Source organism: Ranitomeya imitator, chromosome 3, assembly GCF_032444005.1.
Source record: "Ranitomeya imitator isolate aRanImi1 chromosome 3, aRanImi1.pri, whole genome shotgun sequence".
Taxonomy (NCBI): domain Eukaryota; kingdom Metazoa; phylum Chordata; class Amphibia; order Anura; family Dendrobatidae; genus Ranitomeya; species Ranitomeya imitator.
This window is the reverse complement of record NC_091284.1, coordinates 320,963,849-320,991,479: the sequence shown is the minus strand read 5'-3', so window position 1 is coordinate 320,991,479 and position 27,631 is coordinate 320,963,849. Positions and strand designations below refer to the sequence as shown.

The 27,631-nt window shown below is 44.3% G+C and overlaps 1 protein-coding gene across 3 annotated transcripts in view; it reads left to right on the top strand.

Annotated features, from left to right (window-relative positions):
- Positions 1-27,631, top strand: part of EYA3 (EYA transcriptional coactivator and phosphatase 3) — a 317,510-nt gene that overhangs the window by 22,415 nt on the left and 267,464 nt on the right. For all 3 annotated transcript variants that reach the window (XM_069756641.1, XM_069756639.1, XM_069756640.1), the window contains exon 2: positions 22,971-23,035. In XM_069756641.1, the coding sequence (XP_069612742.1) occupies positions 23,003-23,035 (33 nt within the window). In that variant the 5' untranslated portion in view covers positions 22,971-23,002. The remainder of the gene's footprint in view (positions 1-22,970; positions 23,036-27,631) is intronic.

Genomic DNA, 27,631 nt, shown 5'->3' with positions numbered 1-27,631 from the left:
TGGAGTCAGTGCTTGTCCCATTCGTTTGTTTACTGCTTGTAATTTAATTCTGTCCATGTGTAGTTCTGTTTTTAAGTGTTCACTCAGTTCCTTCCAAATTTCAACAGCATCCGCAATAAAACAGCTATTTTTCTGTATTTTGTTTAAAGCTTGAGAGATGGGTTTCACGAAGCTCAGCATATGTTCAACATTTCTCTTAAGCCCAATGTTGAGGATTTTGGCCGTGACAGTGCCATCTATTTTATCTCAATTTTCTTCACAAAGTGTCATCAGAATAGGCCAGTTTTTGATATACTGCTCAAAACAGTCCACCACAGAGTTCCATCTAACATCTTGTGGGAGCGTTAGCTTGGTTCCACCCATCCTTTTCAGGGTTGCTGCAGCAAAATGATTATTACGGAAGTATTTAGCAATTTCAACAACATTAGCCTTTATTTCTGGAACACTTAAGTCTTTGGCTAAGAGGTGCAGCAAATGAGCACTGCAACCATATGTTATTAGCAGCTTTGTATTCCCTCCCTGCTCTTCTAAATCTCTTCTCATCTTGGATACGTTTGCAGCATTGTCAGTGACCAAACTGCGTACTAGACATTTGAATTTTTGTTCACATGTCGTTATAGCTTTTACTGCCACTTCTTGTAAGTATTCTGCTGTGTGTGCATTTCCTGACGTATCAGTTGTTTGTGCAAGGAAGACTTTACCTTCTTCTGTTATACAAGCACATACAATAGGATCATTGTGGACATTACTCCACCCATCAATACTTAGGTTAACAATTTTACCCTCCAGAGCTGTTGCACATTGCTCCATTTCTCTGTCATACACTTGATCCAGCAGTTTCCCTGCAACATCAGCTCTGCTGGGTGGACTGTATCCTGGTCTCAGTGACTGAACCATATTAATGAAATGTGGGTTCTCAGACGGAAAGAAGAGTTCGTTGCATAAATAAACTGGGCAATTTTTTCATCAATCAACTTTTTCTAATCTGCTAGTTCTTATCACAAACCTATCTATGGTGGTTCCAGGAGGTAAAGGTTTTTTCTTCCTTTTGGGTGATGGTGATATGTGGCTGTGGGTGTCTGATGATGATGCTGCTGCTAATGAAGCACTATCCTGGATGGATAACTCTGAAACTGTAGAACAGGATGATGGTGATCTTGGAGGTGGATATTTTCCAGAATCCATGAATTCCCCTAAACAAAAAAAGTCAATGCTGTTATTTTATTGTTTATACAGTTTCTGCTTATTGTACACAACACATCACTGCCCCTGCCCCAAAAGGAATATTTGTTTTTCTTCATAACTGTACCAAATGACAGTAACATGCAGTAATAATAAGAAATATAATTTTTCTCACACATGACAGTTCAGTCTTTAGAAATAGGATTCAATAAAAATGTTTACCAACCTGAAGATCCTGCCTGTTCAGAAGTGTTTCTTTGGTCATCTTCATCACCGCACTTCTCATGATGTTGCCTCATTCGCGCCACCAGGCCTTGCATCGTTTGCATTTTGCACGCATGCCTACCTTACCGATAGGCGAAGGAGCTTCATTAAAATATTCCCAAACTGGGTCTCTTTTACGGCCTGCTGCCATTACAAGGAAAGAATGTAATAAACCTCAGATCGTACACAAAAACAGATCCAGACTTGTCTGTCTGTGGCTATGCTGCAGTATTGTGCTCAAAGTTTCACTTTCATTTTCTTGTCTGCTTGCCCTTCCTCCTCCTCACACTTAGATTCACATTCTTCTTGTGTTGTGCAGATCTATTCCACTCCAAACAATCAGAAACATATTGTCTAAAGGTACCGTCACACTAAGCGACGCTGCAGCGATACCGACAACGATGTCGATCGCTCCAGCGTCACTGTTTGGTCGCTGCAGAGCTGTCACACAGACAGCTCTCCAGCGACCAACGATCTCGAGGTCCCCGGTAACCAGGGTAAACATCGGGTAACTAAGGCGTCACCGCTCTGCTTTCCGGCCGCTGTGCTCACAGCCAGTGCAGGAGGAGTGCAGAGAAGCACAGCGCCGGGGACAGACAGCGGTAAGTATGAAGTGTTTTTTTTTGTTTTTTTTTTTACTTTTACGCTGGTAACCAGGGTAAACATCGGGTTACTAAGCGCGGCCCTGCGCTTAGTTACCCGATGTTTACCCTGGTTACCAGTGAAGACATCGCTGGATCGGTGTCATACACGCCGATCCAGCGATGTCAGCGGGAGATCCAGCGACGAAATAAAGTTCTGGACTTTCTTCAGCGACCAACGATCTCCCAGCAGGGGCCTGATCGTTGGTCGCTGTCACACATAACGATTTCCTTAACGATATCGTTGCTACGTCACAAAAAGCAACGATGTCGTTAACGATATCGTTAAGTGTGACGGTACCTTAACTTCTTGGACTTGGCACTGAAGGGGTTGATTCTGTATTCATAGGTTTGTAGAATAGGATTAAGGTCTTTTTCTCAACTCTGTTCCTGTTGTAACATTTTTGCCGTGAAGAAGAGGCTGGGACCTCTGCGGAGTCCAATTCAGTTTTGAGAACTGCGTAAGTAAAGCGAGCGTCTGTGATAATATAGGAGAGAAACTGCCCACTAATCCTACAGAAACCTCTGGAAGAGCGTGGCATTGTGAATGTTACACATATACAGCCTTTATTCTACTGAGTTAAACAACTCGGCTTTATCTCATGATGGAAGAACCAGGTAAAATATTTTCCTCAAAGCAGTTTATTGAAAAAAATCCGATTTAAATAAAAAAAAATCCGATTTAAATAAAAAAAATCCGATTAAAAAAAAAAACAAAAAAAAAAAAACCCCAAAACATTGATTTTTATCCACCCTGGTTGGACTTAGGCTGCAGCCTTGTCTGACTCCGTGGCTCTGCTGGAAGTTAGTCGTTCTTCTGCCATTCACACTCACGCTGCAGCGGTTCTCGGTGTAGGAGCTTTTGATGACATCGTAGGTCTTTCCTCCTATTCCGCTCTCCAGCAGTTTCAGGAATAAGCCCGGGTGCCACACTGAATCAAAGGCCTTTTTAAAGTCCACAAAGCAGGCGTATATCTTCCCATTCTTTGTATTGTAGACGTGTCTCTGAATGAGGCTGTGCAGAGTACAGATGTGATCGGTGGTGCGGTGGTTCGGCATGAACCCTGCTTGGCTCTTCCTGAGGACGTTGTGCTCGGTGAGGATCCTCTTGTTCAGGATACTGTTGAACAATTTTCCCAGGTTGCTGCTGACACATATGCCTCTGTAGTTGGCTGGGTCATACCTGTCTCCACTCTTGTGGATGGGTGTGATGAGGCCTTGGTTCCAGGTACGAGCGAAGTAGCCGGCACTCAGCACAATATTGAAGAGTTTAACCATTTCAGCCTGTATTTCTGGTGGGCTGTACTTCAGCATTCCCACACGATGTCATCAATAGCTCCTACACTGAGAACTGCTGCAGCGTGAGTGTGAACGGCAGAAGAACGGCTAACTTCAGCACAGCCGCGGAGTCACACAAGGCTGCAGCCTAAGTCCAATGCTCTTCAACATTAACATCAACGAGCTGGCTACCGCTCTGGAATCCTCCTCAGCACCAGGTCTCGCCCTCCACGACGCTCAGGTGAAATTCCTGCTGTATGCAGATGACCTGCTGCTGCTGTCACCAACCGAGAAAGGCCTCCAGGACAACCTGAAAATCCTAGAGAAATTCAGCTCCACCTGGGCTCTACCAGTCAACCTAAAGAAAACCAACACCATGGTGTTCCAGAGGAGAAAGAAGATCAGACCAGCAACCATCATTTGTCCTCAACAACTGTGACCTCACAGAAACGGACAAATATACCTACCTGGGCCTAGAGATTCACTGGTCAGGGAGCTTCAAACAAGCCATAGAGACCCTGAAAGACAAGGCCTGCAAAACCTTCTATGCCATCCAAAGAAAACTCTACCATCTGAAGCCACCAGTGAGGGTCTGGCTAAAAATCTTCGACTCCATCATCACCCCAATCCTCCTGTATTGCAGCGAAGTCTGGGGTCCTCGCACCTACCCAGACTGGTCAAGGTGGGATTCCAGTCCAAGAGAAATATTCCACCTGGAATTCTGCAAGCACCTTCTCCAAGTCCATCGGAGCACCTCCAACAGTGCTTGTCGGGCCGAGCTGGGCAGATTCCCTCTACACCTAGCAGTTCTAAAGAGGGCGCTGTCATTCCGGGCTCACCTGCATAGGAGCAATCCAAGCTCCCATCACCATAAAGCCCTGATACATGTAGGTGAAACAGAAAAACCAGAACCCTCGGAACAGCCCAGCCAAACCCAACCGGACCAGAACACCAATCACAACAACCTGACAAAAGCCGGAATCAGGAAGATGGCAGACGAAGGCCAGGAGAGGTATGTCTGGAAGAATATCAGCTCACAGAAACTGATCATGTACCGGAGCCTACAGAGCGACTACAGACTGGCCCCATATCTGGAGAAACATCCGGCCCCAGAGATCGCAAGATCCTGAGCCGATATAGACTGTGCCCACAGGCTGGCCATCGAACGTGGCCGACACAGGCAGAACTACAAGCCCAGGGAGGAAAGACTGTGCCAACACTGATCAGGAGGCCATAGAGGACGAAACCCACTTCCTGCTACACTGCTCCAAATACTCAGCAGTGAGGGACGCTCACTTCAGGAGACTCTCGCATCTCTTCCCGGACTTCATCACCATGAAGGAGGAAGAGAAAACATCTATCCTGCTGGGAGAAGAGAGAGCAGTGGAGATAGCAGCGCTGTATGTGAGCGAATGTCATAGACCAGTGGTCCCCAACTCCAGGCCTCGAGGGCCGCCAACTGTGCAGGTTTTCAGGATTTCCTTAGTATTGCACAGGGGTTGGAATCCAACCCCTGTGCAATACTAAGGAAATCCTGAAAACCTGAACTGTTGGCGGCCCTCGAGGCCTGGAGTTGGGGACCACTGTCATAGACTGTGAGAACTATGATGCCATGGACTATAGCCCCCACAATGGATCTGCCCCCATCCACCTTCCCTATGCCATGGACTGTAGCCCCCACCCTGGATCTGCCCCCATCCACCTTCCCTACAGCTCCTACCCAACATCCCCACAGTGCCTATCCCTATTGCCATTATACACTTGCTTTGGCAAAACTGATGTGTATTTGGTCCTGCCAATAAAGCTTCTTGGAATCTTGAATCTGCGCGTGTGTGTGATGTAGAGATAGATATATATCTATGTATCGCGCGCGTGCGCGCGCACACACGCACGCAGATTCAAGATTCCAAGAAGCTTTGAATACAGGACCACTCTGCAGGCAATAAGAGCAGCAATGTGTGAACTGCAGCAGGAAAATGCCAGACTGAGGCAGGAGATAGAAAAGTTAGAGACACCAACCCCTGGAGATCTGAACCAGGAGGGGGCCATGGAAATGAGGAGTGCAGAGGACATGACCTCCACTGGCCAGGAGGCTGAGAGGCCTAGTAACCTCAATATGGAGGAACCAGAGTCTAATAAAAGGAAGACAGAACTAAGACCAATAGTAGAGAGAACAGAACCTGCTACCAATGTAATCTCCAGCACCGACCCCCATCAGCAGCCACAACACCCATCCACAACATCAAAGTCCTCATAATGGATTCAAATGGGAAATACCTAAATACACGGAGGCTGTTCTCAGGAAAAAAGGTCAATAAAATCCGCTGTGCAAATATTGAGCAGGTGACAACGGTCATCAATAATCCACAGTTTACCAACCCAAATCATATCATTATACACACCAGCACAAACAATCTGCCAGACCAGCACCAGCAGATCTCAGGACAACTGACCCAACTAGCAAGGACAGCACAACTAAAATTCCCTGACAGCAAAATCATTCTGTCATCTCTGCTCCCAAGGAAGGATATATCCAGCCACACCATCCAGAACATCAACACGGACCTAACTGCAAGAATGAAATGTGTGCCAGGAGTGTCTCTGGCACAACACCCCTCCATAAATCACTATCACCTGTATGACAGCAAGCACCTGAATAAACTAGGGGTCAGCCTTCTGGCCAAAGAGCTGAAGGACATTGTACTGAACAAGGACCGTAGGCCTGAATCCAACACAACCACAATCTCATGGAAAGACCCTCAACAATGAAAAGGCAGGACCCACAACTATATCTAAGAAACCTGGAAACAAAACACCCTCACCCAAAATCTGACCATCAGAGGAGAAGACCACCATGGAGAAGAACACCACTGATCTCACACAGAGACATACAAAACAGAGGCATCCAGAGCAGAGATATACAGAGCAGAGACATGGAGGAGATCAGGACTCTGCTCAACACATTGTGCAGGAAACTGTGACTGGATGGAACATCATTACTAAACCAGTCAGAGATCCGGTGTGTCCTACACAGCCACACTCATTACAAGGTATACACACACAATTGATATATTAAAAAAAAATAACTTCACTTAAAATTAGCAGCTGGAACATCCAAGGCCTGAACACCTTGGTGTTCAGCTGTAAAACAAATGACCCAGATTTTATACAAAGACTGAAAAACAGACATTCAGATTCTCCTAGAAACATGGACCAGGGCCAAAATTGAATCTCTGGTGCCCATCGGATACAGGGAAATCTGTGTCCCTACCCTGAAAAATAAGAACATTAAACAGGGCCGCTGCTCAGGAGGAATATTGATCTGGCATAAAGAGCTCCACCAGTACATCAAACCGGTGAAAAGAGGAGACAGCCACATATGGTTTAGAATCAGCAGCTCCATCCTCACATCTCATTCTGATTTCTATGTCTGCGCCATCTACGTATATACCACCACCAGAATCTCCCTACTTCAATCCAGAGAGCTTTGAGATCTTACAAGGAGAAGCTGCCCAGGCCCTGGGCAAAGTTCTCATCATCGGAGACCTTAACGCAAGAACTGGAAGAGAGAGACTTTCTGACCACGGATTGAAACATCTACATTCTTGGAGCAGAGGCTGACAGCCATGACTCGGTACACATGGAGATAAACGGCTACGACAGTACAGTCAACAGAAGTGGCAAAAAGACCCTGAACCTATGTAGAAGTTTAGGACTTCATATTCTTAATGGCCGTACCAAGGGAGACTCCCTAGGAACATATACATTAGACTCCCATGTAGGAAGGAGTGTAGTAGATTACGCCATTACAGATATGGACATGGAAAATATCGGTGGCTTCATAGTCACCCCAAAAACGCACCTGTCAGATCACAGCCAACTTCTTCTGTACATAAAATCTACAGAGAAACCATCGGCACAAAAGCCTCAGCAGAGCGGCCTCTTCAACCTGCCTCCATCCTATAAATGGTCCAAGACGTCAGCAATAAAATATCAGAAGGATCCCAGCAGACCCAGAATACAGGAGATGCTCCACCACTTCTATAACTACGAGTACAAGCCTAACCCAGATGGAGTGAACCAAGCTACAAAAGACGTCAACGATATATTCTACACCATGGCCGAACTATCGGACCTTAAAGTCAACTATAAAAGGCCAAAAGGAAAACAGACCAACGGTTGGTTTGACAGAGAATGTAAAGCCATACGGAAGATCCTGAGAACAGCCTCAAACAAACACAGAGACCCCAACCATCTGGGTTTGAGGGTTGCCAATGACACCATACGAAGACAATACAAAACCATCCTCAAGAGGAAGAAGCAGAATTACATCTCCACCAAACTTAACCAAATCTAAGACGCCCTCCATGACAAAAACTTCTGGGAACTATGGAATCAAACACAAAAAACAAGAAAAACATCATCCATATCCAAAATGGCAATATCTGGCTTCAGTACTTCAGAGACCTCTACAAAGACATCCCGAAGGAAGAACTAAACCAAGAACACAAAAACATAACGGAAAAACTAAAGGCTATGGAGGAAAAAGTCAAACATTTCCAAAACCCACTGGATACACCAATCGCACTTCAGGAAGTTACAGAGAGAATATCTTCCATAAGGTGTAAAAAAGCCAGTGGCCCAGATGGAATTCCACCAGAAATGCTGAAATACAGCCCACCAGAAATACAGGCAGCAATGGTCAAATTGTTCAATATTGTGCTGAGTGCTGGCTACTTTCCTCGTACCTGGAATCAAGGCCTCATCTCACCCATTCACAAGAGTGGGGACCGATACGACCCTGCCAACTACAGAGGAATATGTGTCAGCAGCAACCTGGGAAACTGTTTAATTGCTTCCTGAACAAAAGGATCCTTCATTTCCTCACCGAGCATAACCTCCTCAGCAAAAGCCAAGCGGGGTTCATGCCAAACCATCGCACTACCAACCACATCTACACCCTGCACAGCCTCCATTCAGAGCCACATCCACAACACAAAGCACGGGAAGATATACGCTTGTTTCGTGGATTTCAGAAAGGCTTTTGACTCGGTGTAGCACCTGGGCCTGTTACTGAAACTGCTGGAGAGCGGAATAGGAGGAAAGACCTACGATGTCATCAAAAGCTCCTACACCGAGAACCGCTGCAGTGTGAGTGTGAACGGTAGAAGAATGGCTGATTTCCAGCAGAGTCTGCGGAGTCAGACAGGGCTGCACCCTAAGCACAACGCTCTTCAATATCTACATCAATGAGCTCGCCACCACTCTGGAATCATCCACTGCACCAGGTCTCACACTCCATGATGCCCAGGTGAAATTCTTGCTGTATGCAGATGACCTATTGCTGCTGTCACCAACTGAGAAAGGTCTCCAAGAAAACCTGAAAATCCTGGAGAAATTCAGCTCCACGTGGGCACTACCGATCAATGCAAAGAAAACCAACATCATGGTGTTCCAGAAGAGAAAGCCAAGACCGAACCAGCACCTTCCATTCATGCTAAACTGCGCTCTTACAGAAGCGGACAAATATACCTACCTGGGCCTGGAAATTCACCATTCAGGGAGCTTCAAACAAGCCATAGAGACACTGAAGGACAAGGCCTGCAAAACCTTCTATGCCATCCGAAGGAAGCTCTACCATCTGAAGCCACCAGTTAGGGTCTTGCTAAAAATCTTCGATGCCATAATCGCCCCAATCCTCCTATACGGCAGTGAAGTCTGGGGCCCTCACACATACCCAGACTGGTCAAAGTGGGATTTCAGTCCAACAGAAATATTCCACCTGGAATTCTGTAAACACCTTCTCCAGGTCCATCGAAGCACCACCAACAATGCCTGCCAAGCTGAGCTGGGCAGATTCCCACTGCACCTAGCAGTCCTGAAGAGGGTGCTGTCCTTCCAGGCTCACCTACAGAGTAGCAACCCAAGCTCCCTTCACCATAAAGCAATGCTACACATAGGTGGTCCCCACAAACCAGGACCCCTAGAACAGCTCACCCAAACCCAACCTGACCGAACCATCAACCAAAACAACGTGACAAAAGCCACAATCAGGAAGATGGTAGAGGAGGGTTAGGAGAGGTACGTCAATGTCTGAAGGAACGAGATCAGCAGCTCACAGAAACTGTCCATATACCAGAGTTTACAGAGAGACTACAGACTGGCTCCATATCTGGAGAAACTCTCGGACCTTAGAGACTGCCAGATCCTGAGCCGGTATAGACTCAGTGCCCACAATCTGGCCATCGAGGTCAGCCGGCACAGACAGAGCTACAAGCCCAGGGAGGACAGACTGCATACACTGTGACCTCGAGGCCCCGGAGGATGAGACCCACTTCCTGCTACACTGCACCAAATACTCAGCAGTGAGGGACACTCCCTTCAGGAGACTCTCTGATATCTTCCGGGATTTCAGCTCCATAAAGGAGGAAGAGAAAACATATATCCTGCTGGGGGAAGAAGAGAACGCGATGGAGATAGCAGCGCAGTATGTGAGCGTGTGCAATTGACTGCGAGAAAGACAGCCAAGATATGACATGGACTTCCTTACCCCCACCCTGCACCCCATCCATCGTTCCCACAGTCCCTACCCATTATCCCCACAGTCCCTTCTCCCTATTTCCTATTGTACTTTGTGCTTTGGCAAAACTGATGTTTATTTGGTCCTGCCAGTAAAGCTAATTTTAATGTGTGTGTGCGTGCATGCACGCACACCACACCGTATAATGCCCCCTGCACGCACCGTATAATGCCCCCTGCACGCACACACCGTATAATGCGCACGCACGCACATACCGTATAATGCCCCACGCACGCACACACACACTGACACACACACTGACACACACACACTATAATGAGACACACTATAATGAGACACACACTATAATGAGACACACACTATAATGAGACACACTATAATGACACACACACACTATGACACACTATGACACACACACAATGACACACACTCTATAATGACACACACTATGACACACACACTATGACACACACACTATAATGACACACACACTATAATGACACACACACTATAATGACACACACACTATAATGACACACACAATGACACACACACTGACACACACACACTGACACACACACACACTATAATGACACACACACTATGACACACACACACTATGACACACACACTGACACACACTATAATGACACACACATTGACACACTATGACACTCACACACACACTATAATGACACACACTATAATGACACACACACACTATGACACACACACACACTGACACACCCACTATGACACACACACACTATGACACACACACTGACACACACACACTATGACACACACACACACACTATAATGACACACACAAACACTATGACACACACTATAATGACACACACTATGACACGCGCACTATGACACGCGCACTATGACACGCGCAACCACACACTATAATGACACACAAACACACACTATGACACACACACACTGACACACACTATAATGACACACACTGACACACACTATAATGACACACACACTATGACACGCGCACACACACACTGACACACTATAATGACACACACACTATAATGACACACACACTATAATGACACACACTATAATGACACACACACTATAATGATACACACTGACACACACTGACGCGCGCGCACACACTATAATGACACACGCGCACACACTATAATGACACACACACTATAATGACACGCACACACACACTGCACCATGTTCCAAATTATTATGCAAATTACATTTTTCTCGGATTTTCCTAAATGGTCGGTGCAAATGAGTCAGTCTAAAGTCATCACCCGATATACATCGAATTTTATTCAAGAAACCTCCCAAGGATAACAGTATAATCTCCAAAATTAGGCTAGGTTCATATTGCGTTAATGGGACTGCACTAACGAACAGCGTTGCACGGCAAAATTAACGCCGTGCAACGCGTCAGTTAGCGTGCCCATTGGCAGCAATGGGAACGAGCATCGTTAGCCATTTTCGGCACGCGCTAGCGATGTGCCGGTGTTTTGTGACGCGCCTCGGACGATGCTTGCAGCGTCCGCGGCGCACCCGAGGTCCGTTCCCTGCTCTCGCAGGTCAATTCTTGCATCCATTGAAGTTGTGAGATTTGGAGAGTTTCTGCTTGTATTTCTTTGCATGAAGTCAGAATAGCCTCCCAGAGCTGCTGTTTTGATGTGAACTGCCTCCCACTCTCCCAGATCTTTTGCTTGATGATACTCCAAAGGTTCTCTATAGGGTTGAGGTCAGGGGAAGATGAGGTATTCTTTGCAGCATGAGATGGTGCATTATCATGCATGAAGATGATTTTGCTCCTGAAGGCACGTTTCTGCTTCTTATACTATGGAAGAAAGTTGTCAGTCAGAAACTCTATATACTTTGCAGAGGTCATTTTCACACCTTCAGGAACCTAAAAGGGCTCTACCAGCTGTTTCCCCATGATTTTGGCCAAAAACATGACTTCTCCACCTCCTTGCTGATGTCGCAGCCTTGTTGGGACATGGTGGTGATCCACCAACCATCCACTACTCCCATCCATCTCGACCATCCAGGGTTGCTCGACACTCATCAGTAAACAAGACTGTTTGAAAATTAGTCTTCATGTATGTCTGGGCCCACTGCAACCGTTTCTGCTTGTGAACACTGTTTAGGGGTGGCCGAATAGTAGGTTTATGCACCACAGCAAGCCTTTGAAGGATCCTACACCTTGAGGTTCGAGGGACTCCAGAGGCACCAGCAACTTCTAATAACTGTTTGCTGCTTTGTAATGTATTTTGACAACTTCTCTCTTAACCCTTCGTCACATACAATACTCGGACTAACGAGTTCACATACAATGTGCCTGTCAGGCGCCTGCTGGAAAAATACCTATAATATCTAATGTTTGCAATTTCAGTGCTCTAAAAGTGATCAGTGACCTTCATAGGGATGTAATAAAAGAGACTACACATAATCAGTTGCAAAAAAAAACATTTACTTAACATAAAACTAATAACTAAGAAATACAAACTTTTCAAAACTCCCGCCAAATAGTCCCCAGTTCGACTCTCTCAAAAAAATGTACAAAGAAAATTTTTGAACACAAACTTAATTTTAAGGTACCTTAAGTACTATTAAAAACATATTCAATCAGAAGTAGATGCTGAGGTTTCCCCAGAAAAGTCACACTTGCAGAGCAAATAGCAAGAATTACACACCATTTTTGCATGTCAGGCAAATTGCTTTATGACATTTGAGACATTCATAATTTGAAAGCCTTCTGGTTCCGCTTTCCGTTTGGTAGGTGGTGCATCTCCTTCTTTTGTGAGGTGGTGCAGATGGTGACTTTTCACCATCATCTTCTGGACGGAACCTTTTGAGCTGAACTTGAAGGCGAGAGGGGATACTGATTGTTTTCACGCTTCTCCTGCGTAGCTCTCCAAGTACTAGTTCATGGGCCAATTTTTTCAGATACAATCGTCTACGGAGTGGTTCAAGCTTGTTTTCAAGATAAATTACTTGTGAATTTATACCACCCAAATTCAACATAGCAAAAAATATGACCATTGGCCAGCGTTTGATGTTTCTGCTGACGTTGAAAGTGGAGCACATCTGATCTGCTGTATCCACACCCCCTTTGGTGGCATTGTAAAATGTAATTATCTCCGGGTTTTTTTCTGCCCCAGTCCCAGGATCGATGGCAGCATCATCATGAAGTGTTGATAGAAGTACGATTTTTTTGGCATGTGGTACATAGGAAACTAAAGCTTTTCCATTATGGAATGCAAACATACTGCTGTACTGTTGTCTCTCTTTCACACTTACAAACTGTGGCGGCAATTCCCTTTTGTTTTTTCTTACAGTTCCCACATATGACAGCTTCTGAATTTTCAGATAATCAATCAGATCACAACTTGTAAACCAATTGTCAGCTGTAATATTGCGACACGATCCAAATAAGGGTTCAGCCAGTCTTTTTACAACATCAATGGGTTTGTTGCTCGCACAGTAAGGACCTTCTGGTTGTTTTCCTGCATAAACTTCCAGGTTGTAAGTGTAGGTCTTACTGGCATCAACAAGGGCATAAATTTTTATTCCATATTTGTTTGGCTTTGATGGAATATATTGACGAAAGGCACATCTACCACGAAAACCAGGGAGCATTTCGTCAATAGTGAAATTCTCTCCAGGGTAATAACTTTGTTTACAGTTTACAACAAATCTTTGAAATATATCACGAATTGGAGCAAGTCGGTCATGTGTTTTGCGTTCGGTTCGGGTAGTTCTGTCGTCAAACCGAAGGCAACGAATTAGAATCTTGAATCTGTTTATGGACATAACAAGGCTAAATTTTTCAACTCCATCCCCATCTTTACCCCAAAGTTCCTCCAAACTTTGTCTATTTGCCCTATAAGCTCCTGCAAGGTACAGTAATCCAAAAAAAGCACGCAGTTCTATTTCATCTGTGGGCTTGATGGTTCTGTTGCAGATGTACTTGTCCTTTATAATGTCTATATATTGGTTGGTATATGTGACAATAGAGTCCAGAATGTCATCTGTAAATATACTGTTCCAGCATTCAACTGCAGTTTTTGCATTACGTACAGTTCCTATTACTGCAGGAAGGTGAGTAATAATGTTTAAAGGTTCCCTACGTTTTTTCTGGAATGGCTTCTTGTTCCATTTAGTATTTTTATCTTTTCCAATATAATATGATCCAACTTCTTCATCCTCACCACTGTCACCATCTTGCTCTGTTTCAGAATCCAGGACACATTCTTCCACCTCATCATGAGAATCAATCTCACTTTCCTCTCCTAAATCCTCATTCAGTGTGAGGTCTCTATCATCTAACAGCATGTTTGTTACTTCCTCAACATCAAGTTGTTTGGATAAATTGTACATTTTCCTCTCCATTTCAGCAGATAATCTGAAGCAAGAGAAGGAATATGTTAGGGAACTACTGTATATGCCTGAGCAGCACACTTTCTTTTATAAAATCTCCCTTATTTCTATGAAATATCCTCACATTTTGTGCTATACATTCATAAAACAAGCTAAATAAACTATTGTGATGAATAAAAACATAAAATACCAACCTTACTGAATGTGACGTATTCACATACAATGAGCCTGAGAGATCTGTGCAGCTATATCCTCTCCCCTGAAGCTCTGAAATCCAACTGTGATATCAGGTTTCACAGACCTTCAAGAGACAGGAGACTACCTGGAGGGAGGGGGTTTCCTCACAATCTGGTGAGGAAGGAGAAATGAAAGTAAAAGAGAAGCGCCTGTCAGATCAGTTGTATGTGACGGAGGGTTAATCCAATGAATTTGTCTGCCAGAAACCTTCCTCATTATGCCTAGATCTGCATGAACTCTCTCTGCTCTGTTTCAGTCACAAATCTCTACACAGTAAGATGATCACTCTTTTTTTTTTTTTTGTGAAATATCTAATGATTTCATACCTTGTCCAAGGCATTGCACTATTTAACGCTTTTCAGCAGCAGAGAGATCTTTTTTATTTCCCATATTGCTTGAAACCTGTGGCCTGCTTAATAATGTGGAACATCATTTTTAAGTAGTTTTCCTTTAATTAGAATCACCTGGAAAACTAATTATCACATGTGTTTAAGATTGATTTCGGTGATCCATTCAGCCCTGAGACACAATACCATCCATGAGTTTATTTGAAAAACAAAACAATTAAATCTTTATGACACTTAAATCCAATTTGAATAATAATTGGAACACAGTGTATAATGCCCCTATACACACGCACACACACCCGCAGTATAATGCCCCCATACACACACGCGTGCAGTATAATGCCCCCCATACACACGAACACGCAGTATAATGCCCCCCATACACACGAACACGCAGTATAATGCCCCCCATACACACGAACACGCAGTATAATGCCCCCCATACACACACGCGTGCAGTATAATGCCCCCCATACACACAAACACGCAGTATAATGCCCCCCATACACACGAACACGCAGTATAATGCCCCCCATACACACGAACACGCAGTATAATGCCCCCCATACACACACGCGTGCAGTATAATGCCCCCCATACACACGAACACGCAGTATAATGCCCCCCATACACACAAACACGCAGTATAATGCCCCCCATACACACACACGCAGTATAATGCCCCCCATACACACGAACACGCAGTATAATGCCCCCCATACACACGAACACGCAGTATAATGCCCCCCATACACACGCACACGCAGTATAATGCCCCCCAATACGCACACGCAGTATAATGCCCCCCAATACACACACGCAGTATAATGCCCCCAATACACACACGCACACGCAGTATAATGCCCCCCATACACACACGCACACGCAGTATAATGCCCCCCATGCACACGCAGTATAATGCCCCCCAATACACACACACGCAGTATAATGCCCCCCAATACGCACACGCAGTATAATGCCCCCCAATACACACACACGCAGTATAATGCCCCCAATACACACACGCACACGCAGTATAATGCCCCCCATACACACACGCACACGCAGTATAATGCCCCCCATGCACACGCAGTATAATGCCCCCCATGCACACGCAGTATAATGCCCACCATACACGCACGCAGTATGACGACACACACACTATAATGACTCCCATATACACGCGCACAGTATAATGCCCCCCATATACATGCACGCACGCAGCCCCACAGTCCAGTAGTATCATACACATGCAGTACTTACCTCTCCCTGTTCCTCCACTGCTCTGGCTTCTGCAGCTCATCTCATCGGCTCCACTGCTGGCACAGCATGGCGCATGATGAAGTGAAGTCATCGTGCGCCCGCTGAGTCAGAAGCAGAAGAGGAGTGATGGGAGAGGGAGTGTCATCTCACGCTCTCTCAATCACTGCTTTCAACTGTATTAACGCCGTCAGCCTTAGGGACCGCTTGTTTGAGACCCCTGATCTAGCATATCAGAGGAAAGAGAAATGGGGGCGCGTGTACCTCCGCCAGGCTTGAGCCCTCCTGCTCTATCTCTCCAGATGGTGCTGTCATGGGCTCTGTAAAATCCTGTTAATGGTAAGTAACTATGTGTGTATATCTATCTATTCTTACTAGTGATGAGCGAATATACTCGTTGCTCGGGTGGTCTCCGAGTATTTGTGACTGCTTGGAGATTTAGTTTTTGTTGACGCAGCTACATGATTTACGGCTGCTAGCCAGCCTTAGTACATGTGGGGGTTGCCTGGTTGATAGGGAATCCCCACATGTAATCAAGCTGGCTAGCGGCTGTAAATCATGCAGCTGAGGCGAAGAAAACTAAATCTCCGAGCAGTCACAAATACTCGGAGACCACTTGAGCGCACACCCTCACTGTAATGCGCGCACATGCTCTTGCTGTAATGCGCGCGTGCTCACTGTAATATATACAGAAAGTATAATGCCTCCCATACACACAGTATAATGCCCCCATACACACACTGACACACACAGTATAATGACACACGCACACACAGTATAATGACACACACAGTATGTCTCTCATACACGGTATAATGCCCCCCATACACACTATGCCACACACTATGCCACACAGTATAAACACACACACACACACACACACACACACACACACACACACACACACACACACACACACACAGTATGTCTCTCATACACAGTATAATGCCCCCAATATGCACGTAGCCCCGCAGTCCAGCAGTATTACACACACACAGTACTTACCTCTCCCTGTTCCACCACTTCTGCAGCTCATCTCATCGGCTCCACTGCTGGCACAGCATGGCGCATGATGAAGTGACGTCATCATGCGCCCGCTGAGTCAGAAGCAGAAAAGGAGTGATGGTAGGAGTGTCATCTGACGCTCTCTCCATCACTGCTTTCAACTGTATTAATGCCGGCAGCCTTGGGGCTCTTGTTTGAGACCCCTGATCTAGCATATCAGAGGAAAAAGAAATGGGGGCGCGTGTACCTCCGCCAGGCTTGGGCTCTCCTGCTCTGGCTCTTCCTCATCTTCCTGGAAGAAAATGATGCGCCTGCTGTTATTGGCCGGTACCTGGCAGTAATAGAAAAGTTTTACTATTGGTTCATTTTGATCACTGTGATAGGGTTTTCACAGTGATCAAAATAAAAAAATAGCAGATCAAACTCTCCTTTGTCACCAAGTTAGATAAAAATAATAAAATAAAAATATTTTTTTCAATTGTTTGCATATAGGGTTAGCATTGGGTTGGAGTTAGAATTGGGGGAGTTTCCACAGTAAAAAAAAAAATTACTATGACGGCTAGTGTTGATCATAAGTGCTCGCTACTCAAGTTTGCATCGGGTGCTCGGATATGCATAGAGTATCTGATTCCCGCAGCCACAAAACATGCGGAGCAGGGACTCAAGCCTGTCACTCGAGCACCCGTAATATTCAGTGCATACCTGAGCACCGATGTAAACTGGAGTAGTGAGCACTTGCGCTCAATGCTAATGACAACTATTCAATATGACGACCTAATGTTATCAAATTCTGTGATGTACCTGTGGGTTCAAAATGCTCACTATACCCTTGGATAAAATCCTTGAGAGGTGTGGTTTCCAAAATGGGGTCATTTGTGGGGGGGGGGGGGTTTCCACTGTTTGGGCACACAAGGGGGTCTCCAGATGCGACATGGTTCCTGCCATCGATTCCTGCCAGTTTTGTGTTCAAAAAGTCAAACCGTACTCACCTCCCTTCTGAGCCCTGCCATGAGCCCAACCATTCCACATACAGTTGTCATGTGCTACATCTTGGGCTCACTAGCATAGCCCTTGAGATTCGCATTAATGAAAATACAGAAAAATACACAAAGTATCAAGAGAAAAAATGCTTTGAAAAACACTTAAATTATATATTATATAAAGTATATTTGAAGGAAGGCTAAATGAAACCAATCTGTGCTGAGTTGCTTTGGAAACCTTTTAGTTGCTAAGTCACAAATTGACCAGTGCTGTCCTTGGCAGACATGCATAGTCACACCTGGTTGGAGCTTAATGGAAGGAATTAGGTGAAATGGGTCAGGTATTAAATTGGCTAGATGAATGTATATCAGTAATAACCTGTTCATATAACTGTACTACCTTGAGATAGCAGTTTTACCGAATGATAAAAGTGAAATTAATTAACTTGAAAGGTGAGCATCGCTACTATCCAAAAATTGAGATAGCAATTGTTTAAGTAGTCTTTTTCTAGCAATCCTATATTTCTACGGATCATAAATGATTAGATACTTTTTTTTTTTTTTTTTTTAGATAAACCATATATGTAGGTTCATTAAATATACATTTAATTTTAGTCTGCCTTAGGGTATGTGCACACACGTTGCGGATTAACCTCTGGATTTTTTTGTGCGAATTCTGCATCTCTTGGCAGGAAACGCAGGTGCGGATTTGATGCGTTTTTAATGCGGATTTGCTGTGGATTTTGTGCGGATTTCATGCGTTTTTTTTTCCCCCTGCGGATTTCTATAGTGGTATGGGTACAAAAACGCTGCAGATCCGCACAAAAGTGACATGCTCCTTTTTAATCCGCAGCTTTTCAGCGCAGAATTTTCCACACCATTAGCGCAGCATTTTTTTCCCCATATTTTCCCTGTCATGATTTAGTATAATACTAGCTGAAGAGCCCGGCGTTGCCTGGGCATAGTAAATATCTGTGGTTAGTTATAGCACGTCACTTCTCTTATTTTCCCATCACGCCTCTCATTTTCCCAATCACATCTTTAATTTTCCCCTCACATCTCTCATTTTCTCCCTCACACCTCTCATTTTCTCCCTCACTCCTCTCATTCCCCCCTAACACTTGTCATTTCAACCTCACATCTCTCATTTTCTCCCTCACTCCTCTCATTCCCGCCTAACACTTGTCATTTCGACCTCACATCTGTCATTTTCCGATCACTACACTATTTTCCCTCACTCCTCTCATTTTGCACTCACACCTTTTCATTTTCACCTCACACCTCTCATTTTCACCTCAGTATATACATGTTTGTCATCTCCCTTATATATATAGTATACACCTGTATGTCATCTCCTGTATATAGTATATACCTGTATGTCATCTCCCCTGTATATAGTATATACCTGCTGTCATCTCCCCTGTATATAGTATATACCTGTATGTCATCTCCTCCTATATATAGTATATACCTGTATGTCATCTCCTCCTATATATAGTATATACCTGTATGTCATCTCCTCCTATATATAGTATATACCTGTATGTCATCTCCTTCTATATATAGTATATACCTGTATGTCATCTCCTCCTGTATATAGTATATACCTGTCATCTCCCCTGTATATAGTATATATCTGTGTCATCTCCTTCTGTATATAGTATATACCTGTAGGTAATCTGCTCCTGTATATAGTATATACCTGTATGTCATCTCCTCCTGTATATAGTATGTACCTGTATGTCATCTCCTCCTTTATATAGTATATACCTGTGTCATCTCCCCTGTATATAGTATATACCTGTGTGATCTCCTGTATTAGACCTCGTTAACACGTTATTTGCTCAGTATTTTTACCTCAGTATTTGTAAGATAAATTGGCAGCCTGATAAATCCCCAGCCAACAGGAAGCCCTCCCCCTGGCAGTATATATTAGCTCACACATACACATAATAGACAGATTATGTGACTGACAGCTGCCGTATTTCCTATATGGTACATTTGTTGCTCTTGTAGTTTGTCTGCTTATTAATCAGAATTTTATTTTTGAAGGCTAATACCAGACTTGTGTGTGTTTTAGGGCGAGTTTCGTTTGTCAAGTTGTGTGTGTTGAGTTGTGTGTGGCAACATGCGTGTAGCAACTTTTTGTGTGTCGAGTTGCATGTGACAGGTTAGTGTAGCAAGTTGTGTGCAGCAAGTTTTGCGCATGGCGAGTTTTGCACGTGGTGAGTTTTATGTCTGGTGCCTTTTGAGTATGTGCAAGTTTTGTGTGAGGCAACTTTTGCATGTGTTGCAAATTTTGTGCATGTGGCAATTTTCCGCATGTGCAAGTTTTGTGTGTGGCGAGTTTTCCATGAGGTGAGTTTTGCACTTGTGGCGAGTTTTGCGTGAGCCTATTTTTTGCATGTGGCGAGTTTTGCGCGTGGTGAGTTTTGAGCGGCGACTTCTGTGTTTCGACTTTTATGTGGCGAGGTTGGTGTATGTGTGGTGAAATGTGTGCTGAGGGTGGTATATGTGTTCAAGCTCGTGGTAGTGTGTGGCGCATTTTGTGTGTGTGTTCATATCCCCGTGTGTGGTGAGTATCCCATGTCGGGGTCCCACCTTAGCAACTGATCGGTATATACTCTTTGGCGCCATCGCTCTCATTCTTTAAGTCCCCCTTGTTCACATCTGGCAGCTGTCAATTTGCCTCCAACACTTTTCCTTTCACTTTTTTCCCCATTATGTAGATAGGGGCAAAATTGTTTGGTGAATTGGAAAGCGCGGGGTTAAAATTTCACCTCACAACGAAGCCTATGACGCTCTCAGGGTCCAGACGTGTGACTGTGCAAAATTTTGTTGCTGTAGCTGCGACGCTTCCAACACTTTTCCTTTCACTTTTTTCCCCATTATGTAGATAGGGGCAAAATTGTTTGGTGAATTGGAATGCGCGGGGTTAAAATTTCACCTCACTATATAGCCTATGACGCTCTCGGGGTCCAGACGTGTGACTGTGCAAAATTTTGTGGCAGTAGCTGCGAATAATTTTCACAGTGGTCTTCCCTCGTCCACATGTTACATGCTGGAGGCACATGCGCTTTGTGAAAATTGACTTTGTCCTAAGCAGTGTAATGCTCCAAGTTACTAGCAACATGGGAATACTAGTCAGGCTTGTGTAAACTAAAAACCCCAATGTTCTAGCCACTAGTTGCAAATGAATAGGATCTGGGCAGTAATGGCACAAGATTTCAGCCAGCCACAGAGATGATGTAATTGAGGCCAGAAGTATCAATCTGAGAGTGGTGCCATTTGTGGTGTAATGAAGGAAGACCCAGTCCTAGTGTTTTGACACACTCCTGGGCGCGTCAATCCTGGGAGGGTGAGCCATGCGATCCTCACCTGTCCCCGTTCCACCACCGTGCTGTGTCTTCCATGTCCTCTGGCTGTGACGTTCAGGTCAGAGGGTGCGATGACATGTTTAGTATGCGCCCACTGCCTGAACAGTCACTTCAGAGACCCGGAAAACACAGCGGCGCGCGGCTGTGGAACGGGGACAGGTGAATATCGCAAGTGCCGGGTGCCTGAGCCAGAGGTGACACCGACACCTCACCCCATAGCGCATCGGTGTCCCCACCTACCTGCTCAGGACCCCGACATCTAGCCCCCAGCGACGAGAGGTGAGTATGTAATTTTTTTTTTGTTTTTTTTCATTTGCAGCAGCATATGGGGCATATTATTCAATGGAGCATCTTATTCTATGGAGCATCTTATTAACCTTTTATGCAGCATTATATGGGGCACATTTTAATATGGAGCATCTTATGCGGCCATTATTAACCTTTGTGCAGCATTATATGGGGCATATTTTTGTATGGGGCCCATCATGAACTTTATGGAGCATCTTATGGGGCCCATCATGAACTTTATGGAGCATCGTATGGGGCCCATCATAAACTGTATGGAGCATTATATCTGGCTCCTGATTCAATATGGATATTCTGCTGGTAGTAGAGTACATTATTCAGTAAATATAATGTGCAGATAGACATTTCAGTTATAATCATACAGTCATGGCCAAAAGTATTGACACCCCTGCAATTCTGTCAGATGATAATCAGTTTCTTCCTGAAAATGATTGCAATCACAAATTCTTTGGTATTATCTTCATTTAATTTGTCTTAAATGAGAAAACACAAAAGAGAATGAGCAAAAAAATGAGAAAAAGCAAAACATTGATCATTTCACACAAAACTCCAAAAATGGGCCAGACAAAAGTATTGGCACCCTGAGCCTAATTGTTGTTCAGCGCTTTCCCAACCAATGTTCAAATGGCTTCCAATAATAGAAATAAAAAAAGGAAAACAGCACAAAAATTAAAGAAAAACAGGCTTTAATGCCTGAACGGCGTGGCAACGTTTCGGATATAGTATCCTTTCTCAAGGCTTTAAATGAGGTGTCCAAACTTTTGGTCTGTACTGTATATATACACCTCGTTAGTAGATAATGTCACTTAGCCTATCTCCGAACACTTGCGAGTTTCAGCTCTGATATAGCAGCGCCCGTGCAGTAGTGTCTCCCATCAGCACATGTCTGATGTAAAAAAGATAGGAGCGTGAGGTGTGTTTCAAAAAATGCGTTTCGGAAGTTTTTATGTACATGTCATAGGATTTTGTGCGCAGACTATATCAATTCCACTGCTCATGTCTGTGGACTTGGTCAATAATGTATTTTGTATTTCTATATATGTATATCTGATTAAAAAAAATGAATACATCTTAAAAAGCTGCCCTTTCTGTTTTCAATTCAAAGATGCTGCAGAAAGATTTTAATACATATGAATGACATTTTTTGTTCTATGTTTTTATAGAGCACTTGATTGACCTAAAGCAGACTGCAGTTATGGAAAATGGACTAGAAGTGACAGAACATCCGGTAAGAATGACGCATGTCTTCACTCCTAAGGATATATATATAATACAAGACTGTATGTAGGCATAGAGTTTAACCAATGAAATTTTTTAACTGATTATATGGGTAAACAGATTCTGTTTTGAACTTAGCCATTTCTGAATTATTTTGACCTCCGGCATTCATGATATCGAAGATTTTTCCTTTTTACTGCTACATGTTAATGCAAAAAGTTTCAGTACTTTAAAAGATTATTTTTGCAAGTACAAAGATTCAGAATATTTTGACCATTTTCAAATTATTTTAGAGGAAACTTAATGACCATTCAAATAACTAAAACATGTGTAAGCACTATTGCGAATTTTAACACACATATATGGTGCTACAAGATTTGTTCTCTATTCGGTTACCACTTTTTTGCGTTTCTTGTACTCCGGCAATGTATCTTCTCTTAAAATTCCCAACAGTGATCTGTAAGCATTGATGGATTTCATTTTCTTTAAATCTTTTCTCCATAGCCGCAATATATTGGTGTAATCTCTCACCATGCTTTTCGCTCACTGCTCCGCAGTTTGGTGGAAATAAACTTTATCTGTGAATGTAAGAAATTAATCTTTAAAGGAGATATCCGGGACTTCACAAGTATGTTGTTGCTAACAGAGACAACTACCTGTCTGTTGTACCTGGTGTCATTCATTGACCGCTCCTGTCAGAGATAACGCTACTTCCTGTCAACAGAGAAGCAATTTCTCCTCCTGTTGACAGGGCTGGACTACTGGTATCATGCTGATTTGACAGCTGGCTTCCACTGCCTAATTGGGGGAAGCTGACTGTCAATCAACATGACACCACTAGTCCTGCCATGTCAACAGGAAGAGAAACTGCTGCTCTGTTGACAGGGAGTAGCTGAATCTCTGGCAGGAATGGTCAGTGACTGGCAACGGGTAAAGACTGGTAATTGCCTCTGTTAGCAACTACATACCTTTTTTTCTAAAGTCCCTTTTAAAGATTAATTTCTTACATTTGCATCTAGTTGAATGCTTTTGTATTTTTATCCATTGCCTTTACAAAATTCTTTTATTAGGCCTACCCTGATATGTACTGGTGGTAACAAAATCACGGCTACACCCCCACGTTTGTTCTTTATCAAGTATGTGACTGTGTATCTTGAGTAGTCATCTATGAAGGTCACCATATATTTATTACCTCCTGATGTGGTCCGTTTCATAGGTCCACATACATCACTGTGTACCAAGTTAAGTGGTCTTGTGCTTTGTCTCTCTCTTTAGGTATAGATACTCTTGTAGCTTTAGATTTTATACGAGACTAGATGGTGGCCCGATTCTAACGCATCGGGTGTTCTAGAATATGTAGGTAGTTTATTTATGAATATTTAAGAATAATTCAATGAATACACAGGATTTACGGGTAAAATATATACAATATCAGCGCAGTGGGGTTTAAATCCCGCACCAATATCGCTGATTGGTCGCGGCTGGCCGCGACCAATCAGCAAAGCGTGGTTCAAATCCCGGGCCAATTCGCAGCCGGGTTGTGCCAATATCGCTGATTAGTTGCGGGCAGCTGGCGAGACCAATCGGCGACGTGGGTTTTCCGTTATAGACAAACAGACAGAATTAGACGATTATATAGTAGACACCCGATGCGTTAGAATCAAGTCACCATCTAGTATTCATATAAACATTGGTGCTTACATTTATGTTTTAACCCATTGGACACACTGCCATTGTTTTTTCTCCTGTCTTTATTTTAAGAGTCAAAACTTTTAGTCATCTATCGCTGTATGACAGCTTGTTTTTTACAGGATGACTTATAGTTTTCAAAGATACCTTATATTTTACCATATGATAAACTTAAAAACGGGGAAAATTTTTATTCTGTTCCTTACACACTGTCCTCCATGTTGTTCTCTCCCTCACACACTGTCCTCCATGTTATTCTCTCCTTCAGACTATTCTCCATGTTATTCTCTCCCTCGCAGACGGTCCTTCATGTAATTCTCTCCCTAGTATATGTATGTAGTTTATTTATGAAGGCTGATTGGTCGAGTATGTGTATATGTATATGTATATGTGTATATATATATATATATATATATATATATATATATATATATATATATATATATATATATATATATATATATATATATATATATATTTTAAATCACTAGTCAGTAAGGCTTGATTTAAATCAAAGTTTCTACCTAAACTAGTTCTTGCTACTTTAACATGCAAGTAGATGAAGATTTTTAGAATCACTTTTTATATTACTTTTTTCTCCCCAGTTTAATGGGTTAATCATTCATATTTGGACACCACTGTTCTGTTGTACTTAGGAAAGAGAAAAATAATCCTGACCTTAATAACAATTTAAATAGATTTATTCAACTGAAACAATAACAACATTACAGCATAAGTTATTTGCTTAACCCCTTCCCGACCCATGACGCCACGTAGGCGTCATGAAAGTCTGTGCCAATCCGACCCATGACGCCTATGTTGCGTCATGGAAAGATCGCGTCCCTGCAGATCGGGTGAAAGGGTTAACTCCCATTTCACCCGATCTGCAGGGACAGGGGGAGTGGTAGTTTAGCCCAGGGGGGGTGGCTTCACCCCCCCCCGTGGCTACGATCGCTCTGATTGGCAGTTTCACTTTCAACAGCCAATCAGAGCGATTTGTAATATTTCACCTATTATAACTGGTGAAATATTACAATCCAGCCATGGCCGATACTGCAATATCATCGGCCATGGCTGGAAACACTAATGTGCCCCCACCCCAACCCACCGATCGCCCCCCCAGCCCTCCGATCTGTCCGGTACACTGCTCCGGCTCCCCTCCGTCCTGTGCTCCGCCCCCCCCCCCCCGTGCTCCGATCACCCCCCCCGTGCTCCGTTCCACCCCCCCGTGCTCCGTTCCACCCCCCCGTGCTCCGTTCCACCCCCCCGTGCTCCGTTCCACCCCCCGTGCTCCGTTCCACCCCCCCCGCGCTCCGATCCACCCCCCCATGCTCCGTGCTCCCCCCCACACCCCATCATACTTACCGATCCTGCCAGTCCGATCCACCCCCCCATGCTCCGTGCTCCCCCCCACACCCCATCATACTTACCGATCCTGCCAGTGTCCGTCCGTCTTCTCCCCGGGCGCCGCCATCTTCCAAAATGGCGGGCGCATGCGCAGTGCGCCCGCCGAATCTGCCTGCCAGCAGATTCGTTCCAAAGTGTATTTTGATCACTGAGATAGATTATATCTCAGTGATCAAAATAAAAAAAATAATAAATGAACCCCCCCCCCCCCCCCCCCCCCTTTGTCACCCCCATAGGTAGGGACAATAAAAAAATAAAGATTTTTTTTTTCCCACTAATGTTAGAATAGGGTAGGGTTGGGGCTAGGGGTAGGGGTAGGTGTAGGGTTAGGGCTAGGGTTAGGGTTTCGGTATGTGCACACTTATTCTGGTCCTCTGCGGATTTTTCCGCTGCGGATTTGATAAATCCGCAGTGCTAAACCGCTGCGGATTTATGGCGGATTTACCGCGTTTTTTCTGCGCATTTCACTGCGGTTTTACAACTGCGATTTTCTATTTGAGCAGTTGTAAAACCGCTGCGGAATCCGCACAAAGAAGTGACATGCTGCGGAATGTAAACCACTGCGTTTCCGTGCAGTTTTTCTGCAGCATGTGTACAGCGATTTTTGTTTCCCATAGGTTTACATTGAACTGTAAACTCATGGGAAACTGCTGCGGATCCGCAGCGTTTTCCGCAGCGTGTGCACATACCTTTAGAATTAGGCTATGTGCACACTGTGCGGATTTGGCTGCGGATCCGCAGCGGATTGGCCGCTGCGGATCCGCAGCAGTGTTCCAATCAGGTTTACAGTACCATGTAAACATATGGAAAACCAAATCCGCTGTGCCCATGGTGCGGAAAATACCGCGCGGAAACGCTGCGTTGTATTTTCCGCAGCATGTCAATTCTTTGTGCGGATTCCGCAGCGTTTTACACCTGTTCCTCAATAGGAATCCGCAGGTGAAATCCGCACCAAAAACACTGGCAATCCGCGGTAAATCCGCAGGTAAAACGCAGTGCCTTTTACCCGCGGATTTTTCAAAAATGATGCTGAAAAATCTCACACGAATCCGCAACGTGGGCACATAGCCTTAGGGTTGGAATTAGGGTTGGGGTTAGGGTTGTGATTAGGGTTATAACTACAGTTGGGATTAGGGTTAGGGGTGTGTTGGGGTTAGTGTTGGAGGTAGAATTGAGGGGTTACCACTGTTTAGGCACATCAGGGGTCTCCAAACGCAACATGGCGCCACCATTGATTCCAGCCAATCTCGTATTCAAAAAGTCAAATGGTGCTCCCTCAATTCCGAGCCCCGACGTGTGCCCAAACAGTGGTTTACCCCCACATATGGGGTACCAGCATACTCAGGATAAACTGCACAACAATTACTGGGGTCCAATTTCTCCTGTTACCCTTGTGAAAATAAAAAAATGCTTGCTAAAACATCATTTTTGAGGAAAGAAAAATGATTTTTATTTTCACGGCTCTGCGTTGTAAACGTCTGTGAAGCACTTGGGGGTTCAAAGTGCTCAC